Below are 24,729 nucleotides of genomic sequence, written 5' to 3'. Positions count from 1 at the left end.
AGAAGGGGAAAAAGTTTTCCTACCCTGTTTATAATAAGAAAAGTGTAAAAAGAAATTTCTCCCCAGTGGATACCAAATGAGCGCTGTTTCGGCATCTTTTGGGAGCTGTCCTAGCACATACGCCACACTCACAGAGTTGAAATGTGAAATAAAATATTTTTGATTAGACTGTATCGTAATGAACCAACTTTAATGTGTTAAAGTGCAGACTAAGTGATGAAACTGAAATATTTGTCTGCAACTAAAAAGTTCTCTTATAATACGCTTAGGAACAGATTTTTATCGGAAATGTCTAAAGAATATTTATACAAACATAAGACATTCCGATCCGGTGACACATAGGCGATTCTCACTCGCTACAGTAGCCACACAATGATTAGTGCACCATGGTGGCTCAGTGATTAGCACTGTTTGGTGGCTCAGTGGTTATCACTGTTGCTTTGTAGGGCTGGGTTCCTGGGTTCAAATCCTGCCACATCTGTAAGGACTTTGTATGTTCTCCCGTGGGTTTCCTCTGGATTCTCTGGTTTCCACCCACATTTCAAAGGTATACTGATAGGAAATTTATATTATGAGCCCCAATAGGGGCAGATTGTCTTGGTGACTTCTATTATTTCTCTTTATATGCGCAACGGGCATAGAAAATCCCTTTATTAGGTTGTGTAGAAAAATATTAGACACAACTATCGGTTGGATTATTTTGCTCCAGAATTGTGCTCCAATATTTTGATGCACAGTGTCCCATTTCAAACAATGCCCTCTTTTCAGTGAAGAAATGCCTCTTTAGTGAAGATATTGAAAGTTTCTAAAGCAGGTTAGATTTGAGGCACAGCATGTAGGCAGGGTCGGCATCACCACCTGGCAAAACTATTCAAGTATCATCAGGGCCCACCACATGTTGGGATCTCACTCGGCCCAGATCTCCATAGGCGATATTCACCATACATGTACAGCATCTGTGGGGTGGGTATAGGAACTGAGCCCACGCAATGGGAAAGATGTCTAGCAGTTTATCCCATTAGGTGTCACAGTGTAATTTAAGAGGTTGGAAGTGGTGGGTGGTGTTTCTTTCAATGCCTATAAGCAGCCCCCCTTCCCGCAATGTGTTTTCAAGTTAGCCAGCCGCGTTTTGTAGGCCCCGGTATCTGCCAAGTTTACTGATCTATGTGGCTGGGCTTCATAAGAGATCGATAACTTTGAAAATACACTTCAATATAACAGTACCGCATTGTATTGTACAAGCGGTTGCAGGTTCAAGTCTTCTAAAGCAGAGGTCCCCAACCTTTTTTGCACCAGGGACCGGCTTTAAGCAAGACCAGTTTTCCATGGCCCGGTGGGGGTGGGGCAGGGGCGGGGCTTTGGTCATATGGGGGTGGGGTTATGGAGGGATGGAGCTTAGTGCATACTTATACACTAAAAAGGAGAGAAGACATCATCACCTGCTGTACCAGCCTCCGGCAGAGAGTGGCGCTGTGTGACACATACTACCAGTAATCAATGTTTTTTACTTTCTATTTAGGCATGCTGGTTGTTATAGTCCCACAAGCGATAGGTCAGAGACCACTATCCTGCACTGATACATTATGACGAACCCTCTGCTGTGTGATGGTTCACTAATAATATTGTAACTCAGATGTAGCAGGGCTGGATTTGTTCTTTTTCTTTCGCTCCTTGACAGTTTCCTGATCATTCCATAACATTTCCTCCGGCACGGAGGAATGTGTCACTTGTAGATTTCATACACAGAGTGATTCATTTGTCGGGTTTATGAAACACTGAACACAGATGTAGCAGAGCTGATGGTGTCACAGCAGAGTACATTCATTAATCATTAATGAATGTACTCTGCTGTGACACCATCAGCTCTGCTACATCTGTGTTCAGTGTTTCATAAACCCGACAAATGAATCACTCTGTGTATGAAATCTACAAGTGACACATTCCTCTCTGCTACATCTGGCCTCATGCTAAAGCTTTGTGGTACTTTTATCAGTGCAGTGTGGACCGATAACTTCTCTTGAGAGCACATGAGTAACAAACAGTAAATAACAAACTCAGCTCTGCTACATCAGTAAAAAACCAATTGATTAATGATTAATCAATTGGTTTTTTACTGATGTAGCAGCGCTGAGTTTGTTATTTATTAAGTTTCATGGCCACTTCATGAAATCCTATCAACAAAATTACCGCCGGTAATACCTTCATTCAGAGGGGCCCAGCCCGCTGTTCCCGCACACACGCACAGGCCGGATATGACTCACCCATGGTGACTCCGGAAATACATGGCGGGCTGTGGAAGCCGCCCGCCCTGCTCGTACAGCGGGAGATGGGAGGAGGGAGTGGCGGATGAGAGGGAGGAGACTTCCGCCCGAACTCCACGGCCGCCCACCAAAGGGGGAATGACGAACGCTGCGGCGCTGGAGTGTGACAAAATGGAGGCCGCACAACCGGCGTGTTTAGCCGCTAAAGTAGCTGTCAGCGGCGCCGCGGACCGGCTGAAAGACCCCAACGGCCCGGTCCTGGTCCGCGGACCGGCGGTTGGGGACCTCTGTTCTAAAGGAACTACGATAATATAAAAAAAAGTTAAAATTTTTTAAAAAAAATATTTAAAATTAATTAAAAAAATATATAAATGTTCAAATCACCAGTTTTTTCTTGGAATGTAAATAAAAATAACAAATGAACATAGTATTTCAAACAGTTTTGAACGTAACTGTCCGAACTAATAAAATATCACAATATTTAGATTTATCCCAAACTGAACAAACAAAAATAAATGGCAGAAACACTGTTTTGGAGTCACTTTGCCTATAAAAATAAAGGAATAAAAGTATATCAGAAAGTTACTGTATAAGGTCCCAAAAATTGGTAATGACAAGAACTGCAGGTTCTACTGCAAAAAGCAAGATACAACTCTATCAATCGAAGTTATAACTCTTGAAAGGTGAGAAGGAAAAATTGAAAGCAAAAAAGGGTCCCACTGGGACTCTGTCGCCCAAGGATCCCACAAACTAATTTTTTTTGTACAAATGACTCTCGAATGTTGGTGCATTTAGCTTGGTAAATCTATCCCAAGGTCGGTTGTATATATGTTTCTTTGTGCAGCTTTATGTCTTTGCTTAGCATCGTATGAATTTTTTTGGATTGATGGAATGAGTGTATTGATTATGTACGCCCTGGACAATGATACAAGCACAGAGGGAAAACAGCAGAGCTTTAAAACTTTTTTAAATCTGTCATGGCCATTGCTTATAAGCAGAATCTTATCGTAACCTCGATAACTGGTATGTCTGTTTTTTAGTTCAATTTCTTTCATGTATGCGCATGTGACTGACCAGGTGGAGAAGTTTTCCATCTGCGGCATTAACATGCACTTGGAGGCCCCTACGTAAACTTTTCTCTGTGCATTATTAGATATTTAAGGCAACACTTGCAACCTGAGATGTCTTAAGAAACATCCTGAAGGTCTTTTGGAATCTGTGTGCTGGTTTCAAGTTCTTCTCGGAGTTTCCCTATGAGACAGTGAGTTGAGTATCATTTACCGCTCGCTTCCTTGAGATTAAAGCATTGCTCCCTTTTAACCTCAACTTTAGGGAATTAAGCAAGTGAGATATAAGTCCATTCCCTGTGCCCCAATGGACCGGCGAGGGGATCACATGGCTTCATTCTAATCCCTAAGGGTTTTTATTATCATTTACTTTGACACAAAATATACAAAAAATAAACTGTGACCTTTTTCTAAAGTTAAGTGTTTTGCATAGTATTTTTTTTTTATCTCCTGTATTTTTCATACTGTATGTTTGCATTATTCATTCTATAAACAATTTTGTATTTAAATGGGGTTTTCTGGTACTTAACATTGATGGTCTATCGTTAGGTTAGATAATCAATATCAGAAATGAGGGTTGCACTCAGCACCCCCTGTCGATCAGCCGTTCTCTGTGCCGGCTGGAAGTGATCAGTTGTGGAGCGGAACTGCACAGCTCCCTCAACTGTATGGTGGAAAGTGTGGTACTACAGATCCATTCCTATGCAGCTGAATAGGCGTGATGTGCAGTACCTGACCGCGGCAACTATACAGTTGACAGAGCTGTGTAGTTCCACTCTGCAACTGAGAACATCTGCCTGCCACCAGTACAGAGAACAGCTCACCAATCTGATATTGATGACCTGTCTTAAGGATAAGACATCATTATGAGTATCGGACAACCCCTTTGAAAACTTTTATAAAGACATCCTTCATCGCAATGAGCCGACCACATTAAGTCCAGTTTCTGCAACCCACAGTAAGATTGCAAAGATTCTTCCAGCCAAGTATTTTTCGAGTTATTTCATTGAAACTGTGCAGTGCAAATGGGGTCCAGTTCAGTAGAGCAGCATCTTTAATGTCCAGTGCGTGGTCTTTATTGAGAGAAGTATTATAAAAACATGGCTGGTGTCTTTTAGAAATGGCACCTTTCTTTTCCATGGTTTGGATTGGATGTTACAGCTCATCCTTCGTTGATGTAGCCAATGAAACAATTGTCAATGTTCAGCTGAATCTGTTAGCAGTTTTTTGCTACCCCATCTGGGAGCAGCCCGATGTAGGCAAAAAGAAGCTGCATCCAATGATGTTTCACTTAGTTTACTGGGTGCATCCTTTCTGACACAATCAGAGCTTTTAGATTTAGAATGAAGCAGAGATGAGGAAGCTAACCGCACCCACACCACAGCTAACCCCGCCCACACCAGGTTCTGTATATACAATGTGCATAGACAGTGAGCTGCCTATCACAGGAGGAGGCGTGTCAGACCAGGAGGCACACACTGCTCTGTCCCAGTAATAATAAGCTACAGGTGTTAAAACAATCATTGCAAGCCAACCAAACCACTGAGCTTGATTAGCGAGGCATTGCTGAAATCTGTATTTTAACCCCCTAACTCATGGAGTTTTAAGATTACTTAGAAAAAACCTGCTAACAGATTCCCTTTAAAGGTGTTGCTCACTAAATAGAAAAAAAGATATGTTAAAAATATAACTAAATACCAATTCTAATATCCTTTTATTTACAAAGGTGTCCCAGACTTCTGATATAGTGCCACTCTGCACACATTAGTAAGATATATGTGCTCAACACATCTAAAGATCATTGTTTCTATATAATCCCTTTAAGGGAATATATTTCTATTGGGTTATGTGGCCTGGCGATTTATAGATGATCGGTACTGGAGATGAGCTTCTACCAATGGAAGATCACACAATCTTCTGAAACAATGCCCATTGATAGAGCGCAGTGTCATAAACAATCTGTATTAATTCAATGGTATTCAAACCTCTCACAAGGGATGTCATGAACCTAATATGTCTCCAAGGAGGGAGTCAAGAGTAATATAACTCTCTTTTTGGGAGATCAAACAGAAAAATAGAAACAATAATCACACAGCATTACATCCAGGTGAAAGCATCCTTACAGATTATTATCAATGGCGGCTGCTGACTTCTTCACACGAGCAATATACAAGAATGAGTTGCACATTTTTCACAGCTGTAAATTGAAATTTTGTGAATCTTGTCCAACTTCTGAAATGTATTATTCTGTGACTTGAAACAAAAAGAGACGTCTTATCTCACATAATTTATATCACTTTATATGAACTGCTGAGGAAGTACAGTAATGTGGAACTCATTCTAAAATGACGTCTACCATATATCTGGCTCAGGACACTTAGAATTTCCTGTTTCTATATTGTGGTTTTGCAATATGCCGACCATCTCTTTACCCTCGTTCACATGCTGATAAAAGCAAAGACGGTTGCTATCGTTTCTTTGTGATTGTAGCTTCTCCTGCTGCTTTTTCTACTTTGCCCCTCTTGGCACACTCCTCGTTTTGCTGCTTTTTCTTATCATCTTTCTGCTCATGGCAATAGACTTTTAGGACTCAATGACACTAGGTGCACGTAATGGTAAAATTATGGAATTATCGAAAACTTTGGAAAAGTTGCAAACATCCAGTGGTATAAACAATCCAACAATTTTGGACTTCATATATACGCTGCCTTCAAAAGTTTAGGGTCACTTAGAAATTTCCTTATTTTTGAAAGAAAAGCACAGTTTTTTTCAATGAAGCTAACATTAAATGATTCAGAAATACACTCTATACATTGTTAATGTGGTAAATGACTATTCTAGCTGCAAACGTCTGGCTTGTAATGCAATCTACTATATAATTGTCTAAGGGTCACTTCCGTCTTTCTGTCTGTCCTTCTGTCTGTCTGTCACGGATATTCATTGGTCGCGGCCTCTGTCTGTCATGGAAATCCAAGTCGCTGATTGGTCGTGGCAAAACGCCCACGACCAGTCAGCGACGTCCATAGTCTGGCAGCGAAATGGCCGCTGCTTTACTGCCATGCAGTCAGCGCTGAGCGCTCACATCGGATTAATGCCAGCGTTAACGGAGCACGGTGTAACGCACTCCGTTAACGCAGCTATTAACCCTGTGTGACCAACTTTTTACTGTTGATGCTGCGTACGCAGCATCAATTGTAAAAAGATCTAATGTTACAAATAATAATTAAAAAAAAGATTATTCTCACCTTCCAACGTCGCGCGCTGTCCTTGACAGTGCAAGCGGCAGGTTCCGTTGCCAAGGATGGTATGCGAGAAGGACCTGCCATGATGTCGCGGTCATGTGACCGCGACGTTATCACAGGTCCTGCGCTCATACCAACCCTGGGACCGGAAGCTGCCGCGTGCATCGCACACAGGCTCCAGGACTTCAAGGGGCCTTCGGAAGATGAGTATATGTTTATTTTTTATTTTAAGTATTTTTTTAACCACGCATATAGTGCCCACATTGCTATATTATTATTATTATTATTTATTTATATAGCACCATTGATTCCATGGTGCTGTACATGAGAAGGGGTTACATACAAGTTACAGATATCACTTACAGTAAACAAACTAACAATGACGGACTGATACAGAGGGGCGAGGACCCTGCCCTTGCGGGCTTACATTCTACAGGATTATGGGGAAGGAGACAGTAGGTTGGGGGTTGCAGGAGCTCCGGTGTTGGTGAGGCGGTAGCTTCGGTAGTGATGAGGAGGCAGCGGGGTCAGTGCAGGCTGTAGGCTTTCCTGAAGAGATGAGTTTTCAGGTTCCGTCTGAAGGATCTGAATGTGGTTGATAGTCGGACGTGTTGGGGCAGAGAGTTCCAGAGGATGGGGGATATTCGGGAGAAGTCTTGGAGGCGATTGGATGAGGAGCGAATAAGTGTGGAGGAGAGAAGGAGGTCTTGGGAGGACCGGAGATTACGTGAGGGAAGATATCGGGAGATTAGTTCAGAGATATATGGAGGGGGCAGGTTATGGATGGCTTTGTAGGTCAGTATTAGTAATTTGAACTGGATACGCTGAGGGAATGGGAGCCAGTGAAGAGATTTGCAGAGGGGGAAGCGGAGGAGTAGCGAGGAGAGAGATGGATTAGTCGGGCAGCAGAGTTAAGGATGGACTAGAGCGGTGCAAGGGTATTAGCAGGGAGGCCGCAGAAAAGGACGTTGCAGTAGTCAAGGCGGGAGATGATGAGGGCGTGCACAAGCATTTTAGTAGACTGAAGGTTGAGGAAAGGACGGATTCTGGAGATATTTTTGAGCTGGAGGCGACAGGAGGTGGAAAGAGCTTGGATGTGCGGTTTGAAGGACAGGGCAGAGTCGAAGGTTACTCCAAGGTAGCAGACTTCTGGTACGGGGGAAAGCATGATGTCATTGATTGCGATAGATAGGTCAGGTAAGGAAGATCTGTGGGATGGAGGAAAGATGATGAGTTCAGATTTGTCCACATTGAGTTTGAGGAAGCGAGAGGAGAAGGAGGATATGGCTGATAGGCACTCTGGGATTCTGGACAGCAGAGCGGTGACATCTGGGCCAGAGAGGTAGATCTGAGTGTCATCAACATAAAGGTGGTACTGGAATCCATGGGACTTTATGAGTTGTCCCAAGCCAAGTGTATAGATTGAGAAGAGTAGGGGTCCTAGAACAGAGCCTTGGGGGACTCCAACAGAGAGGGCGGGATGAGGAGATAGTGTGGGAGTGGGAAACACTGATTGTGCGGTTGGAAAGGTACGAGGCAATCCAGGATACTATGTGGGCTGTGTTACATACTGCGTGGCCTCTGTTATATACTACATCTCTGTGTTATATACTACGTAGCTGTGCAATATACTATGTGGCTGTGTTGGTTCTGTTATATACTACGTCGACTGCAATATATTACGTGGCTCTGTTATATACTACGTGGCTGTGCAATATACTACATAGCTATGCAATATACTACGTGCCTCTACAATATACTACGTGGCTATGTTGTATACTACGTGACTCTGCTATATACTACATGGCTGACCAATATACTACATAGCTGTGCAATACACTACGTAGCTGTGCAATTCACTGTGTGACTGTGTTATATACTATGTGGCTGTGCAATATACTACGTGCCTGTGCAATATACTACGTGGCAATACAATATACTACGTGGCTATGTTATATACTACGTGGCTGACAAATATACTACATACCTGTGCAATACACTACGTGGCTATGTTATATACTACGTGGCTGTGTTATATACTACATAGCTCTGCTATATATTACGTACGCTGTGTTACATACTATGTAGCTATTTAGCTCTGTTATATACTACGTAGCTATGTTGTATACTACGTCGGTTGTGTTATATACTACATCACTGTGCAATATAGTACGTATCCTGTGCTATATACTACCTACATTTTCTAGAATACCTGATACGTTAATCGGGCCACCATCTATCTTCATAAGTGTAGGCCCATTTCCAACAACCATCACTCCAGTGTTCTTATTCTACTTTGTGTTTGCTAGCTGTGTAAGAAGGCTAATGGATGGTTAGAATACCCTTGAAAACCCTTGTGCAAGTATGTTAGCACAGCTGAAAACAGTTTAGCTGATTAGAGAACCTATAAACCTGACCTTCCTTTGAGCTAGTTGAGAATTTTGAGCATTGCATTTGTTGGTTCCATTAAACTCTCAAAATGGCCAGAAAAAAAGAACTTTCATGTGAAACTCGACAGTCTATTCTTGTTGTTAGAAATTAAGGCTATTCCACGTGAGAAATTGCCAAGAAACTGAAGATTTCCTACAATGGTGTGTATTTCTCCCTTCAGAAGAGAGCACAAACCAGGCTCTAACCAGAGTAGAAAGAGAAGTGGGAGGCCCCGCTGCACAACAGAGCAACAAGACAAATACATTAGAGTCTGTAGTTGAGCGATCAACGTCTCACAGGTCCTCAACTGGCAGCTTAATTAAATAGTACACGCAAAACTCCAGTGTCAACGTCTACAGTGAATAGGCGACTCCGGGATGCTGGCCTTCAGGGCAGAGTGGCAAAGAAAAAGCCATCTCTGAGACTGGCTAATAAAAGGAAAAGATAAATATGGGCAAAAGAACACAGACATTGGACAGAGGAAGATTGGAAAAAAGTGTTATGGACAGACAAATTCAAGTTTGAGGTGTTTGGATCACACAGAAGAACATTTGTGAGATGCAGAACAACTGAAAAGATGCTGGAAGAGTGTCTGACGCCATCTGTCAAGCATAGTGGAGGTAATGTGATGGTCTGGGGTTGCTTTGGTGCTGGTAAAGTGGGAGATTTATACAAGGTAAAAGGGATATTGAATAAGGAAGGCTATCACTCCAGTTTGCAACGCCATGCCATACCCTGTGGACAGCGCTTGATTGGAGCCAATTTCATCCTACAAAAGCACAATGACCCAAAGCACACCTCCAAATTATGCAAGGACTATTTAGGGAAGAAGCAGTCAGCTGGTATTCTATCTGTAATGGAGTGGCCAGCGCAGTCACCAGATCTCAGCCCCATTGAGCTGTTGTGGGAGCAGCTTGACTGTATGGTACGCAAAAAGTGCCCATCAAGCCAAACCAACTTGTGGGAAGGGCTTCTGGAAGCATGGGGTGAAATTTCTCCAGATTACCTCAGCAAATTAACTGCTAGAATGCCAAAGGTCTGCAATGCTGTAACTGCTGCAAAGGGAGCATTCTTTGACGAAAGCAAAGCTTGAAGGAGAACATTATTATTTCAAATAAAAATCTTTTTTTCGAACCTTGTCAATTTCTGGGCTAGATTTTACATTCATTTGGCAACTCATTTGATTAATAAAAGTATGAGTTTTCATGGAAAACACAAAATTGTCTGGGTGACCCTAACCTTTTGAACGGTAGTGTATATTTTTTATCTTTTGGATACTTTTGTAATGTTCATGGAAACTTGTGGGCACTGCATCACCCTAGCTCGTTATTTTCCAAACTCCAGTCCTCAGGAACCCCAACAGATCATGTTTTCAGGATTTCCTTAACTTGCAGAGGTAAAAAAAGATGCCTTGATAATAATTCCATCACCTTGACAATAGTAAGGAAATCTTTAAAACATGATCTGTTGGAGGCCATGAGGACTGGAGTTTGGGAAATGGTGCCCTAGCCTAATAATTTTAGATAGCTACATATGGTGAATAGCTCCATAAATCACATTGACAAATTGCCAACAGTTTACAGACATTTGGCATATGCCAGTGGATCTAGCAGGGCTGAGGAGTCGGAGTCATGGAAATTGAGGAGTTGGAGTTTTGGCTCACCGACTCAACAGCCCTGTCAGGTCTGTGGAGTCTGAGCCCATTTTGGTGGAGTTGGTGTCATGGAAATTGAGGAGATGAAGTCGGAAGTTTGGCTTACTGATTCCACTGCGCTGGGATCTTGTCTGTTGTTTGCCTGGAATTATTTTCCATTTATGCTAATAACTTAAGACATGTCCTAGGATATTTCCCTTCCATCAATATCTTCTTTTGTTGCAAGATGTTAAAAATTGGCTTTCAATTCTAACTTGTCTTTTACAGTCAAAACCGCTTTGTCTTAGCGTGATTTCGCCAATGAGTTGGATTTCATTTATTTCTTTTCCCTAAAGCATTTGAAAACTGTGCCAATTTGCAATAAAACGGCATGTTGATGTGGTTAAATGGTGGCTAACGCGTGTTCTTAAAGGAGTGTTCTCGTGTTATGAAACTGCTTCAGTTAGATAGCATGAAATTAAGCAAGTTTGCTATTAACTTGCTTTTACTGTCTGATATATTTTATCCCGCAATGAGACCTTATATAGTGTATAGTTGGTTTCAATGGCGTTGGACCACTAGAGCCTCACTGAGAGTGCACAGTAGTTAAATTTTAGGAGACCAGTAAATGAATAAGATCTCAGTCACCTCTCTCCAGAGGTGCAATGCAGCAGTTAGCTGCTGAGCTCCATCCTCCTCCCTTTCAGATCCCGATAGGGCTTTTATCGGTCCTGAAGAATCTCAATCCCTTGGCCACCAGCATCTTCCGTTTCCATAGCATTTTTTTCCTAATCATGGATCTCACTATCCTGAGCTGTGTGCTTGTTTAAGTCCTTGTTATTTCTGTATATATATCTAGTGATAACTTTGTAGACTCAGAACCATTGACAGACTGTTAGGGTACTGTCACACAGTCACACTTTGGACGCTACGACGGCACGATCCGTGACGTCGCAGCGTCGTATGAGTATCGCTCCAGCGTCGTAGACTGCGGTCACACGTTGCAATCACGGCGCTGGAGCGATGCCGAAGTCCCCGGGTAACCAGGGTAAACATCGGGTTACTAAGCGCAGGGCCGCGCTTAGTAACCCGATGTTTACCCTGGTTACCAGCGTAAACGTAAAAAAACAAACAGTACATACTTACAGTCCGGTGTCTGTCCCCCGGCGTCTCAGCTTCTCTGCACTGTGTAAGCACAGCGGCCGGAAAGCACAGCGGTGACGTCAGACGTCACCGCTGTGCTCGCTTTCTGGCTGGCCGGCGCTCACAGTGCAGAGAAGCTGAGACGCCGGAGGACAGACACCGGAATGTGAGTATGTACTGTTTGGCTTTTTTTACGTTTACGCTGGTAACCACGGTAAACATCGGGTTACTAAGGGCAGCCCTGCGCTTAGTTACCCGATGTTTACCCGGGTTACAAGCGAACACATCGCTGGATCGCTGTCACACACAACGATCCAGCGATGTCAGCGGGTGATCAAGCGACAAAAGAAAGTTCCATACGATCTGCTACGACGTACGATTCTCAGCAGGATCCCTGATCGCTGCTGCGTGTCAGACGCTGCGATATCGTATGGATATCGCTGGAACGTCACGAATCGTACCGTCGTAGCGATCAAAGTGTGACTGTGTGACAGTACCCTAATATGTATGGGTGGCTTCAAGATCCTCCCCCCCAGAAGATGTCGGGGAAGATAAATATCTGTTTCTTCTCCCAGAAGATAAGCCACTTCCGTAAGCTGTCTTGGAGACTGAACCAGGATTCTTGTGAATGAGATAATAGCGAGAGATGGCTCTTGGTCATTAATCTTTATGGGGACTTTATAGGGCATATCAACTGATTAAATTGTCTATCTTCCCCTTATATCTATTTTTTTTCAGCGTTGTACCACTTGTGCATTTTTTTTAGTGGGGCTTTATGCATGTCTCAACTTATTTGTTTGATATTTCTTTCAGAAAGTAAAAGGTATGAGCCTGGAAGATGCAGTGGTTTTAAATGTAGACACCAACACTTTGGAGACTCCCTTCGATGACCTTCAGAATCTACCAAGTGAAGTGGTCAGTACTTAATCCTTTCAGATTTTGTTTTATTAAATTACTTGTTCAGCCATGTAAAGAAAACCTCTTACAGTGTTAAAAAATTGAAAAATAACTCATACTTACCTTATTGATCCACTTTTTGGTGCAACGCTTACATCCCCACTGCTAATCATACTTTCCGCCATCGTAGCTAGACAGCATGTGATCAGCTTCGGAAAAGTACAGCGCCTTCATGTGACATGTAGCAATGTGACCACTGCTGACTGCCAGTGATTTGCTGCAACATTCACAAAGCTACAATAGATGGCACTTAATTATATCACGCACCGTGGACAAAGGATCATTAAGATCTCTGAAGATGGACGTTTAACCTTGAAATAGTTGATATTTTTCAACAACTTTGGTTCTCAAGTCCTCAGACAGTTCTATTCTCCTCTTTCTGTTCTCCATGCTTAGTGTGGCACACGCAGACACAAAATGCTAAGATTGAGCCAACTTTTCCTATTTTTATCTGGTTTCAGGTGTGATTTTCATTTTGCCTACACCTGTTACTTGCCACAGGTGAGTTTGAACGAGCATCACATGCTTGAAACAGAGTTGTTTACCTGCAATTATGGAATGGTGCCAACAATTTTGTCCAGCCCATTTTTGGGGTTTTGTGCAAACTGTCCAATTTCCCTTTTTTATTCTGTTCTTTTTTGTGTGTGTGTTGTTCCAATACACACAAAGGAAATTATTATTATTATTATTTATTGTTATAGCGCCATTTATTCCATGGCGCTTTACATGTAAGGAGGGGTATACATAATAAAAACAAGTACAATAATCTTCAACAATACAAGTCATAACTGGTACAGGAGGAGAGAGGACCCTGCCCGCGAAGGCTCACAATCTACAAGGGATGGGTGAGAATACAGTAAGCGAGGTAGAGCTGGTCATGCAGCGGTTTGGTCGATCGGTGGTTACTGCAGGTTATAGGCTTGTCGGAAGAGGTGGGTCTTCAGGCTCTTTTTGAAGGTTTCGATGGTAGGCGAGAGTCTGATGTGTTGTGGTAGAGGGTTCCAGAGTAGGGGTGATACGCGAGAGAAATCTTGTATACGATTGTGGGAAGAGGAGATAAGAGGGGAGTAGAGAAGGAGGTCTTGTGAGGATAGGAGGCTGCGTGTAGGTAAGTACCGGGAGACGAGGTCACAGATGTATGGAGGAGACAGGTTGTGGATGGCTTTGTACGTCATGGTTAGGGTTTTGTACTGGAGTCTCTGGGCAATGGGGAGCCAGTGAAGGGATTGACAGAGGGGAGAAGCCGGGGAATAGCGGGGGGACAGGTGGATTAGTCGAGCAGCGGAGTTTAGAATAGATTGGAGGGGTGCGAGCGTGTTAGATGGGAGGCCACAGAGCAGGAGGTTACAGTAGTCGAGCCGGGACATGATGAGGGCATGGACTAGGGTTTTTGCAGATTCTTGGTTGAGGAATGAACGGATTCGTGAAATATTTTTGAGTTGAAGTCGGCAGGAAGTGGAAAGGGCATGGATATGTGGTTTGAAGGAGAGATCAGCGTCAAGGATTACCCCGAGGCAGCGAGCTTGTGGGACTGGGGAGAGTGGGCAGCCATTTACTGTAATGGATAGGTTTGTTGGGGGGGGGGGTCACGTGAGATGGGGGAAAGATGATGAATTCTGTTTTGTCCATGTTAAGTTTCAGAAATCTAGTGGAGAAGAAGGATGAAATAGTGGATAGACATTGAGGGATTCTGGTTAGTAGGGAGGTGATATCTGGTCCAGAGATGTAGATCTGTGTGTCATCAGCATAAAGATGATACTGAAAGCCATGAGATTCTATGAGCTGTCGCAGGCCAAAGGTGTAAATGGAGAAGAGCAGGGGCCCTAGGACTGAACCCTGTGGGACACCGACAGATAGGGGGCGAGGTGAGGAGGTGGTGTGTGAGTGGGAGACGCTGAATGTCCGGTCTGTTAGGTATGATGAGATCCAGGATAGGGCCAAGTCTGTGATGCCAAGGGATGAGAGGGTCTGTAATAATAGGGAATGATCCACTGTCAAAGGCAGCCGACAGGTCCAGGAGGAGGAGGACAGAGTAGTGTCGCTTGCTCTTGGCGGTTAAGAGGTCATTGGTGACCTTAGTTAGGGCAGTTTCAGTGGAGTGGTGTGACCGGAAGCCAGATTGTAAGCGGTGGAAGAGGGAGCAAGAAGAGAGATGGGAGGACAGTTCAAGGTAGACGTGTTGTTCCAGTAGTTTTGAGGCATAGGGGAGAAGTGATATAGGGCGATAGCTAGATACAGAGGATGGATCAAGAGAGGGCTTTTTGAGGGTAGGTGTGATGGAGACATGTTTAAAGCTTGAGGGGAAAACACCAGTTGTTAGTGATATGTTGAAGAGATGGGTTAGGGTTGGGATGATGACTGTGGTGAGGTTTGGGATGAAGTGGGATGGGATCGGGTCAAGTGCACAGGTGGTGAGATGTGATCTTGAGAGTAGAGTGAAGAGTCGATCTTCTGTAATGGTGGAGAAGTTGGTTTTGCAGGTGGAGGGCTGGGAAGTCGGGAGGAAGGGCTCTGGGGGTTGTTGACCAAAACTGTCTCTGATGTTATCAATCTTCTGCTTGAAAAATGAGGCAAAGTCTTCAGCTGAGATGAGTGGGGAGGGAGGAGGTGCTGGGGGACGGAGGAGAGAGTTGAAGTTGTTGAATAACTGTTTAGGGTTGTGAGACAGGGAGAATATGAGAGATGAGAAGTAGGTTTGTTTAGCTGTGGCAAGTGTGGTCTTGAAAGTAGTGAGGGACTGTTTGAATGCGATGAAGTGCTTGTTGGAGTGGGATTTTTTCCATCTGCGCTCAGCAGCCCTGGAAGCTCACCTCAGTTCTTTGGTCAGGCTGGTGTGCCAGGGCTGTCTGTTGATTTTGCGAGCTTTGGTATGTGTAAGTGGGGCAGCAATTTCCAAAGCTACAGCTATTGTGTTATATAGAGCGGCAGCGTCATCCACATTGTGTAAGGAACTTATATCTGTGAGAGGGAGGAGGGATTCAGAGAATGAGTGTAGGTCAAGGTGTTTAAGATTTCTGCGAGGGTGTGAGAGTTTGTGGGGTGGGGATTGTAGACATGGAGTGGAGAGGGAAGAGAATGTGAGAAGGTTGTGGTCAGAGAGAGGAAGAGGTGAGTTAGAGAGGTTAGATAGGGAGCAGAGGCAGGTGAAGATGAGGTCCAGTGTGTGGCCATCTTTGTGGGTGGCTGTAGAAGACCATTGAGTGAGGCCGAAGGAAGAAGTGAGAGAAGTTTAGTGGCAGCTGAGAGGGAAGTGTCAATGGGGATGTTGAAGTCGCCCATGATGATAGTAGGGATGTCCGCAGAAAGGAAATGTAGCCAGGTGGTGAAGTGGTCAAAGAAGGTGGTGGCTGGCCCTGGGGGTCGGTAGATGACAGCCAGTTGGAGGTTGGAGAGGGAGTAGATGCGAACAGAGTGCACCTCAAAGGAAGGGAGGGTAACAGAGGGTGGCAGTGGGATTGGGGTGAAGGAGCAGGTATCTGACAGGAGAAGACCAACTCCTCTGCCATGTTTGCTGCTGGGGCAGGGGGTGTGAGAAAGGTGGAAGCCACCATACGAAAGTGCAGCAGGGGAGGCTGTGTCAGAAGGGGTGAGCCAGGTTTCGGTGATGGCGAGGAAGGAAAGTTTGGTAGTAACAAAAAGATCATGGATGTAGGAAAGCTTGTTGCAGACAGAGCGAACGTTCCACAGAGCTCCTGTTAGTGGGACTGGGGAAGCGGGGGCTGGGTGAATGGGTATAAGGTTAGAGAGGTTACGGAAGGTTGTGATAGAGCTTGGATGGGAGGTAGAAATGACTGTGGGAATGTGGTGAGGAGGACCAGGATTTGGAGAGATATCACCAACAGTGAGAAGGAGCAGAGAAAGTGTTAGCAGGTGGGAGTAGGAGAGGGCATGAGGGGGCTGTCTGTGTTTGGAGACAGGATTGTAGGTTAAGGAACAGTTCTGAGGAGGAGGTGAGATGGATGGGGAGGATTGAAGAAGAGATGAACAGTTCCTTACTTGGTGTAGGGATCAGGGGAGTTAGCAGAAAGTGAAGGATTATAGGGGTGAAAGTGATAACAAACAGAAACATTGTTTACAGTGACTGGCCAGTTACCTTCAGTTCCCTTCTGGTTCAATTCTGGTTTTAATTCTAAATTAATACCCACTTCTAGAGCACACTTACAGGATCACACTGCAGACTGAAATCATTGCAGACTTGAGCTATGCAATATATGTATAACTAAGTGCATTCAGGTGTGAAGCAGAGAGGAGTGGTCTCTGTTCATCTTGGTCAGAGAATTAAGATTGGACCAGATGAATACAATCAAGCCAGAGTAAGTAAGGTCATAAATAACACGGGTGATGGGGTGGGTAAAGCTGGGGTTAGTTGAAAGACATACCAAGTGGAAGCTAGGTGCAGAGGCAAGTCTATGTGCAAAGCTGGGTGATGTACTATGTGCACTTCATAGACAGACAGCAGGAGAGCTGGGTGGATGAACATACCAAGTGGAAGCTAGGTGCAGAGGCAAGTCTATGTGCAAAGCTGGGTGATGTACTATGTGAACTTCATAGACAGACAGCAGGAGAGCTGGGTGCATGAACATACCAAGTGGAAGCTAGGTGCAGAGGCAAGTCTATTTGCAAGGCTGGGTGATGTACTATGTGCACTTCATAGACAGACAGCAGGAGAGCTGGGTGGATGAACATACCTGTCGGAAGAATAGAGATGCTTGTTAGAGTGCGATGGTGGCAGGTAGCAGGGCACAGTCTGTATACATCTCTCTGGTTTTAATTCTAAATTAATCCACACTTCTAGGACACACTTATAGGATCACACTGCAGACATAAATGTATGTAACAAAGCATGTGTAATTGCAATAATTTTCTGGGAGAAATACTTCATTTTCTGGAACAATTTCAAGGGTGCCAATACGTTCGGCCATGACAGTATATGGAAGTACAGTACAGAGTCAGGCGTGGGACCAGGGTACATTGGAAACAGATCACCATGTGATCAGTAAGGTAATTATGACTTATTTTTATAGCATTCTATGCTTTTTTTCAATTTTCTTTTTAAGGCCCGACAGCCCCTTCAAATTGCAAAAATTATTTTGTTTTCTTCAAATGAAAAGCAACTTGTATGAAATGCAAGAAGCTGCGAAAGAATGTCTTCCAACATTGTCACATTTATCACATTTAAAAGTGGAAGCGAGAAACCTAAAATAGAGCACTTACTAGACTTTTCACTTACAGGTTAAGAATACGTCATTGATATACACAGCACCGTGGATGATAAATGCATTCTAATTATACAAATTACACTATTTAGATGAAGATGAAAATACCATATTTGTTACTGCGTTACATAATATACATATAAATAATCTCATCAAAGAGGGTATTTTACATAAATGAATGAAGTTGTGCATCGATAATCTGTTTTTTCCACTTCCTGTCATCCGCTGTAGATGCACGACACTTGCAGGTGCAGGTGTATGGAGCAGGTGAAGGTGTTATACAGCCGACATCTGAATGTAACAGCACTCCAATCTCTGTCGTTAACCCCTTAGTTCCACCCGTGGCTGTTAACCAATTATATCTCACTGTCAGTCACTGGCAGCAGGATTTTGCATGCGCTGGCCAGAAGCACATCATTCATCCCGCCCATCGGCGCCCTTGTCACATGATCGCAGGGAGCTAATGGGTTGTCATGACAGTCAAGGGTCTACTGATGACCCCTTGTGATTTTCACTGTGCATAGCAATGCTGATGCAGAGCTGTGTATAGTTCAAGCAATCAGATGATCACAGCTTCAAGTCCCTTAAGGGGACTAAAAATATGAAAAAAATACAACACAAAAGTTCAAATCACACCCCTTTTGCCCCAATAAAAATAAAACATTTTTAAATGCTCATATTTGATATCGTTACGTTCGTAAATTCGTAAAAGTCCGAGCTATAAAAAAAAACTATGAATGTTTGGTATCCGCATTGTCGTGCTGACCTGGAGAATCACACTGTCAGGTCAGTTTCACCTTATGGCTCTTGGAATATGGGGAGGAAAAAATGAGAAATGGAAAATTGTAAAGTCATGAAGGGGTTAAAAAAGTTTTAAATACACACACAAACACACACCACACACACACCACACACACCACACACACACGCACACACACACACACACACACACACACACACACACACACACACACACACACACTCACTCATGACCAAAATTGTTGACACCCTTGAAATAGTTCCAGAAAATGAAGTATTTCTCACAGAAAATTATCACAATTACACATGTTTTGTTATACACGTTTATTTCCTTTGTGTGTTGGAACAACACAAAAAACAGAGAAATAAGGGCAAATTGGACATAATTTCACCAAAACTCCATGTGGGCAATATGAAAATCATACCTGAAACCAGATATAAAGGAGAGAAGTTGACTCAATCTTTGCATTGTGTCTGTGTGTGCCACACTAAGCATGGATAACAGAAAGAGAAGAGAATTGTCCGAGGAACAAAATTGTTGAAAAATATCAACAATCTCAAGGTTACAAGTCCATCTCCAGAGATATTGATGCTAATGTTACCACGGTGCACAACATAATCAAGAAGTTTACAACTTCTGGCACTGTGTAGCAAATCTTCACGAACGTCGATGGCAGAGAAAAGTTGATGAAAGGTTGGAACGCAGGATAGTCCGGATGGTGGATATGTAGCCCCAATCAAGTTCCAAAGAAATTCAAGCTGTCCTGCAGGTGCATCAGTGGCAGCGCAAACTATCTGTTGACATTTTAGTTAAATGAAACGCTATGGCAGGAGGCCTAGGAAGACAGCCATTTGCCAAATAAAAAAATGTACTTGTGTAATCCAAAACTCCTTCTGGGAAAGTGTCTTGGGGACAGATGAGACCAAGGTAGAGCTTTTTGATAAAGCCAATCATTCTAATGTTTACCGAGAACAGAAAGAAGCCTACAAAGAAGAGAACACAGTACCTACAGTCAAATATGGTGGAGGTCCAAGATGTTTGGGGTTGTTTTGCTGCCTCTAGCACTGGGTGCCTTGAATGTGGGCAAGGCATCATGAAATCTGAAGATTACAAAAGGATTTTTTTGGTTGCAATGTAGTGCCCAGTGTCAGAAATCTGGGTTTGCATCCTAGGTCATGGGTCTTCTAGTAGGACAATGACTCCGAACATAACGCAAGAAGCCCCAAGAAATGGATGGAAACAAAGCACTGGAGAGTTCTGAAGCGGCCAGCAATGAGTCCGGATCTAAAACCCATTGAACATCTGTGGCGAGATCTTAAAATTGCTGTTGGGAGAAGTCACCTTCAAATATGAGAGACCTGGAGCAGTTTGCAACAGAAGAGAGGTACAAAAAATTCTAGTTGACTGGTGTAAGAAGCTTGTAGATGGTTATAGGAAACAATTGATTGCTGTTATTTATTCTATAGGGTATGAAACCAAATAGTAAGTTGAGGGGGCCAACAATTTTGTCCCGCTCATTTTTGAGGTTGTGTGAAATTATGTCCATTTTGCCTTTTCTGTTTTTTGTGGTGTTCCAACACACACAGGAAATAAACCTGTGTATAACAAACATGTGTAATTGTATTCATTTTCTGGGAGAAATACTTCATTTTTTGGAACAATTTCAAGGGTGCCAAAACCTTTGGCCATGACTGTATATACTGTATACACACATTCAAGTTCTTTATCTCCATAATTTTACTGTCTGTGTTTCATGGCCATTTTTACCGCATAATGAACGACGTGAAAGCAAAATCCAAAAAATGGTGGCAGTATTGTGGTGTTTTTTTTCACCATTTCATCCTCTTTTCCCATTTTTCGGTACATTTTTTCGGTGCAGAAGAAAAAAATCTCTGGCGGGAATGATTTAAAGAGTATTCTTTGTGCTGCTGGCCTCGCCTAGCTTGCCAGTTGCTTGCCGTATAGCAACTCTAGTAAGCTATTTCCCACCATTACCATGCAAACATAAGAAAGAGCAATAAACAAATAAGGCTAGAAAAAAAAATATAATAAATATAAAAATATAAATATATAAAATTATGTATTCCCTTTAAGAACTTAGAATGTAATTTTCTCCTTGAGAAGCACAATAAACTGCTCCGACTTTTTTTTTTTAAATGCAAGAAATCTGCAAACTGCACTTTAATAATATATGTTATACTACAATTTCCACAGCAAAGATAAGTCAGGGATCTTTGCGTTCACAATTCGATTTTAATAAACGTGAAACAAATTTTTAAAAAAGAGCACCGTTCAGCTGAAAGCCCTAAAATACACCAGGATAGCAGAAAGACACAAGTGTTTAAGGCTTGAACTCCTTCCCTATATAATTTATGCTTTATTAATGAAAAGTTTGCCGCTCTCTCTTTTTTTTTTTTTCACATTACGTATAAATATTTATAATTCTTGCATATTCTATGTACTATTCGTAGACGCACGAGGGTACTTCTTGCTGTCCTGTTATTCCAGTGTTCTTTCCTTTCAAGGTCTTTTCTTCTCACCCAATTTCCCAGGCAAATTGTGTAGAATAACTCAATATTAATCAGGCTCCTCTGTTCCTGCATATTCTTATTGTGCTCAGAGACCAGCCGCCGTTGCTTTTATTCAATTCCTAATGCTCTCCAGCAAAATGGGCCGAGTGATGCCGTTAGTTAAATGCTTTTCATTTGCTAAGACAAAGTTGGAACAATTTTGCTTGCGGTTGTATCGATGACACCTGCTACTGAAGGACTCTTAATTAATACATCAAAGCTCGGGTACATGGGCTGCAGAATATACAGGCCGGGGAAGGTAACAGCTCTTTGATCTGTGACACGCTGTGTTTGGGGGTGGAAGGTTTTTTATTATTTTTTTTAATTATTTTTTTTTATACTCATTGGTTGTTTTTGCAAAGGTTACTTGTTATTTACATTTATTTAACTCCTTCCTGTTTTTATTTTTCTGATAAAATGTGCAGTATAATCGTAGATTGGGTTGGAATGCGCATAATTAAAGTAATAATAATTACAATTAGGCCATGTTCACACTTTGCGGGTTTTACCGCGGATCCACGGCGATTTTGATGCTGCGGGTCCGCAGCAGTTTCCATAGCGTTTACATTTACATGTAAACCCTATGGAAACAGCAATCTGTTGTGCACATGCTGCGGGAAAAACCACGCAGAAACGCAACAGTTTACATTCCGCAGCATGTCACTTTGTGCAGAATCGCTGCGATTCTGCACCCATAGGAATGCATTGATCCGCTAACTTCCCGCATGGGGCTGTGCCCACGATGCGGGAAGTAAGCGGATAATGTGCAGATGGTACCCGGGGTGGAGGAGAGGAGACTCTCCTCCAGGCCCTGGGAACCATATTTGTGTAAAAAAAAAAGAATTAAAATAAAAAATAATGATATACTCACCTCTCAGCGCTGCACGCGGCCGTCCGGTATCAGGGTTGGTGTGCGAGCAGGGCCTGCGGTGACGTCACGGTCACATGACCGTGACGTCGCGGTCACATGACCGTGACGTCACGAAGGTCCTTCTCGCACAGCATCTTTGGAACCGGACCGCCGCGTGCAGCGCCGAGGAGATCGGGACGTCAGAGGGTGAGTATATAACCATGTTTTATTATTTTTAACATTACTATTGATGCTGCATATTGCTGCATATGCAGCATCAATAGCATAGGAGTAAACCCGCAGCGGAAACCGCAAAACAAACCGCGATAAATCTGCAGGGATAACCGCAGCGGTTTTGCCCTGCAGATTTATCAAATCCGCTGCGGGAGAACCCGCAGAGGACGCCGCAAAGTGTGCACATAGCCTTAATATTTAGATAATATAGACTTGGATACAATTAATGTACACTTGAATGGGTTGGAAATTTTGGAAATCTTTTAGTATGAAGTATTTCCTGACAGTAAGCTTATCGCTGGCGATCCTGCTTCTTGGACTTGATACTTTTCCCTGCAGTGCCACCACTGGGAAGATGTGGTATTACACACTGCCTATTGTAATGCATGAACATAGAGGGTCCTCCCAAAGAGTGAGATGCTATTTGAACTATGTTCTAATCTAGCTGGATATATTAGTTCGCAAAATGAATATGGTGTTGTTGCCACTTTTATGCCTCTGAGTAAGGACCATGATGTCTGGATCAGTCGCTGATCTCTTGAACTGAACTCAACAACTTCATATATACAGAGATTGTTGAGTTTGGGTCATGAGACCTTTCTCCGGGCTTGACATCGTGGTCTGCACATGGACCATGAATTCTGGATGTGTGAAACCGGTCCAAGACTCACAGCTTTTTTTGAAGCACTACTCCAGTGTTTTTTTAATTAACCCCAAAATGGTATCACTAATGTTTATTCTTTGCCTGTAGTAAAAAAAATTACCAGCCGCCGTCGTCTTCTCTTCCCAGTCCCACTCCGTCTTCTTGTGACCGTAGCTTCTGCCTGACCAGAAGTCAGAGCTAACGGTCACAAGCTCTCAGTGTAGGTCTATGAGAGCCTCGTTCTGGCCTTGCTCTGGTTGTCATAGACTTGTATTCAGAAGTGACTTCCAGACCACCCAACAAACATTGGAGCAATGAAATCAGGATGTTGCCAAAAATTCTAAACTAAATTCTGAAGGAAGGTGGTACTTAAAAAAGCTCTCCTGCTCCTCCCATCCAAGTTTGTATCCTCTTTGTATATTGCAATCATCATATTATTCAGCACTGTGTACTTACAATTGCTCATTTTGCCTTTCTATCCAGATAATTGTTCTAATTTCTCTGCTCTATGTAGAAATAGGAAGTCTCTTGTCCCTGCATTCCCCTCTTCGCCTCCTGACCGATCTGCTCCCTTCTCCACCTGCCGTAGACTTTTCCAGTGACTTACCACTCAATACAGAGAAATTTAACCTCCTGTTTCTACATAAAGTTTAGAAGGATTCAGCTCGTCAGTTTATAATGATGTGATCTCATAGACATAATGAAAAAGAGAAGAATTATCTGGGTAGAAAGGCAAAATGAGCAATTGTAAGTACACAGTGCTGTATAATATGATGCAATTGTAAGTACACAGTGCTGTGTAATATGATTATTGAAATATCTTACGAGGATGAGAACTTTGATGGGAGGAGGAGGAGGAGTGCTTCTTTATAAACTGAGATTGTAGTATCTATGGAAATCATGCATCTCCATGGATCATGAATGCGCAGATTGAGCTCCCAATATTTATTGCGTGATCATAGATAAACACAATAAAAAAAGAAAAAGAAACTTTACAATCTTTGGCCAAACTCCTGTAACTCACTATCTTTAGTAGGCACAGGATTTATGACAGGTCTATTGTTCCTCCCCTCAGCGGAGATTGATGACTAATAATAACTATTATCATATCATATATTATCTCACAAGAAATAGTAGTGCCTCTGCCTCCCTGATTCATCGAGGCCAGAATTTTGCAAGCCATATTAGGTGACCATAAGAAAGTTTGTCTGATAGCCATCTTAGCCGACGCTTCCATACAGAGGATCAGTCTCTTGGCCGAGAGCTCCTGTATTCTCTATGAGAAAGCCACCGATTAAAAGGTGTGTTGGGTTATTATTTCAGGAAGAACAATTCGATCGGCAGTCTGAAATCGGACACATTGCGATCAACATCTCTCCCGACCATTAGTCTGCCGTCTCCCACTTACACTTTACACCATTGGCCAAATCGGTTGATATTGGCGAGTTTGACCGACATAAATCTAACATGTATGGCCATCTGATAATCCAGAATATCTCTGTGGCGCACTGCAAATTCATTTGTAGGAAGTTTAAGAAGATGATCGCCCCAAGCTTTATTCCGTGATTTCTACTGGACATCTTTTAGCTTTGAAATATTGATACATATTTTAATAATAATATATCCACCTAGTATATGTCACGGCTCCCGGGTATTATTGCTGCGGGGAGAGCTGCACACAGCAGCAAGGGAGCTGAGCAAAACGCCAGGTTACTAACCAGGT

The 24,729-nt window shown here is 42.9% G+C and overlaps 1 protein-coding gene across 8 annotated transcripts in view; it reads left to right on the top strand.

Moving 5' to 3' along the window:
* Positions 1 to 24,729, top strand: part of DENND1A (DENN domain containing 1A) — an 851,690-nt gene that overhangs the window by 482,962 nt on the left and 343,999 nt on the right. For all 8 annotated transcript variants that reach the window (XM_077283539.1, XM_077283536.1, XM_077283537.1 and 5 more), the window contains one exon: positions 12,590 to 12,691. In XM_077283539.1, the coding sequence (XP_077139654.1) occupies positions 12,590 to 12,691 (102 nt within the window). The remainder of the gene's footprint in view (positions 1 to 12,589; positions 12,692 to 24,729) is intronic.

The sequence above is a fragment of the Ranitomeya variabilis genome, chromosome 2 (assembly GCF_051348905.1).
Source record: "Ranitomeya variabilis isolate aRanVar5 chromosome 2, aRanVar5.hap1, whole genome shotgun sequence".
In the NCBI taxonomy this organism is placed as follows: Eukaryota; Metazoa; Chordata; class Amphibia; order Anura; family Dendrobatidae; genus Ranitomeya; species Ranitomeya variabilis.
The sequence above is the reverse complement of the archived record's forward strand: the minus strand, read 5'-3'. Positions and strand labels throughout refer to the sequence as shown.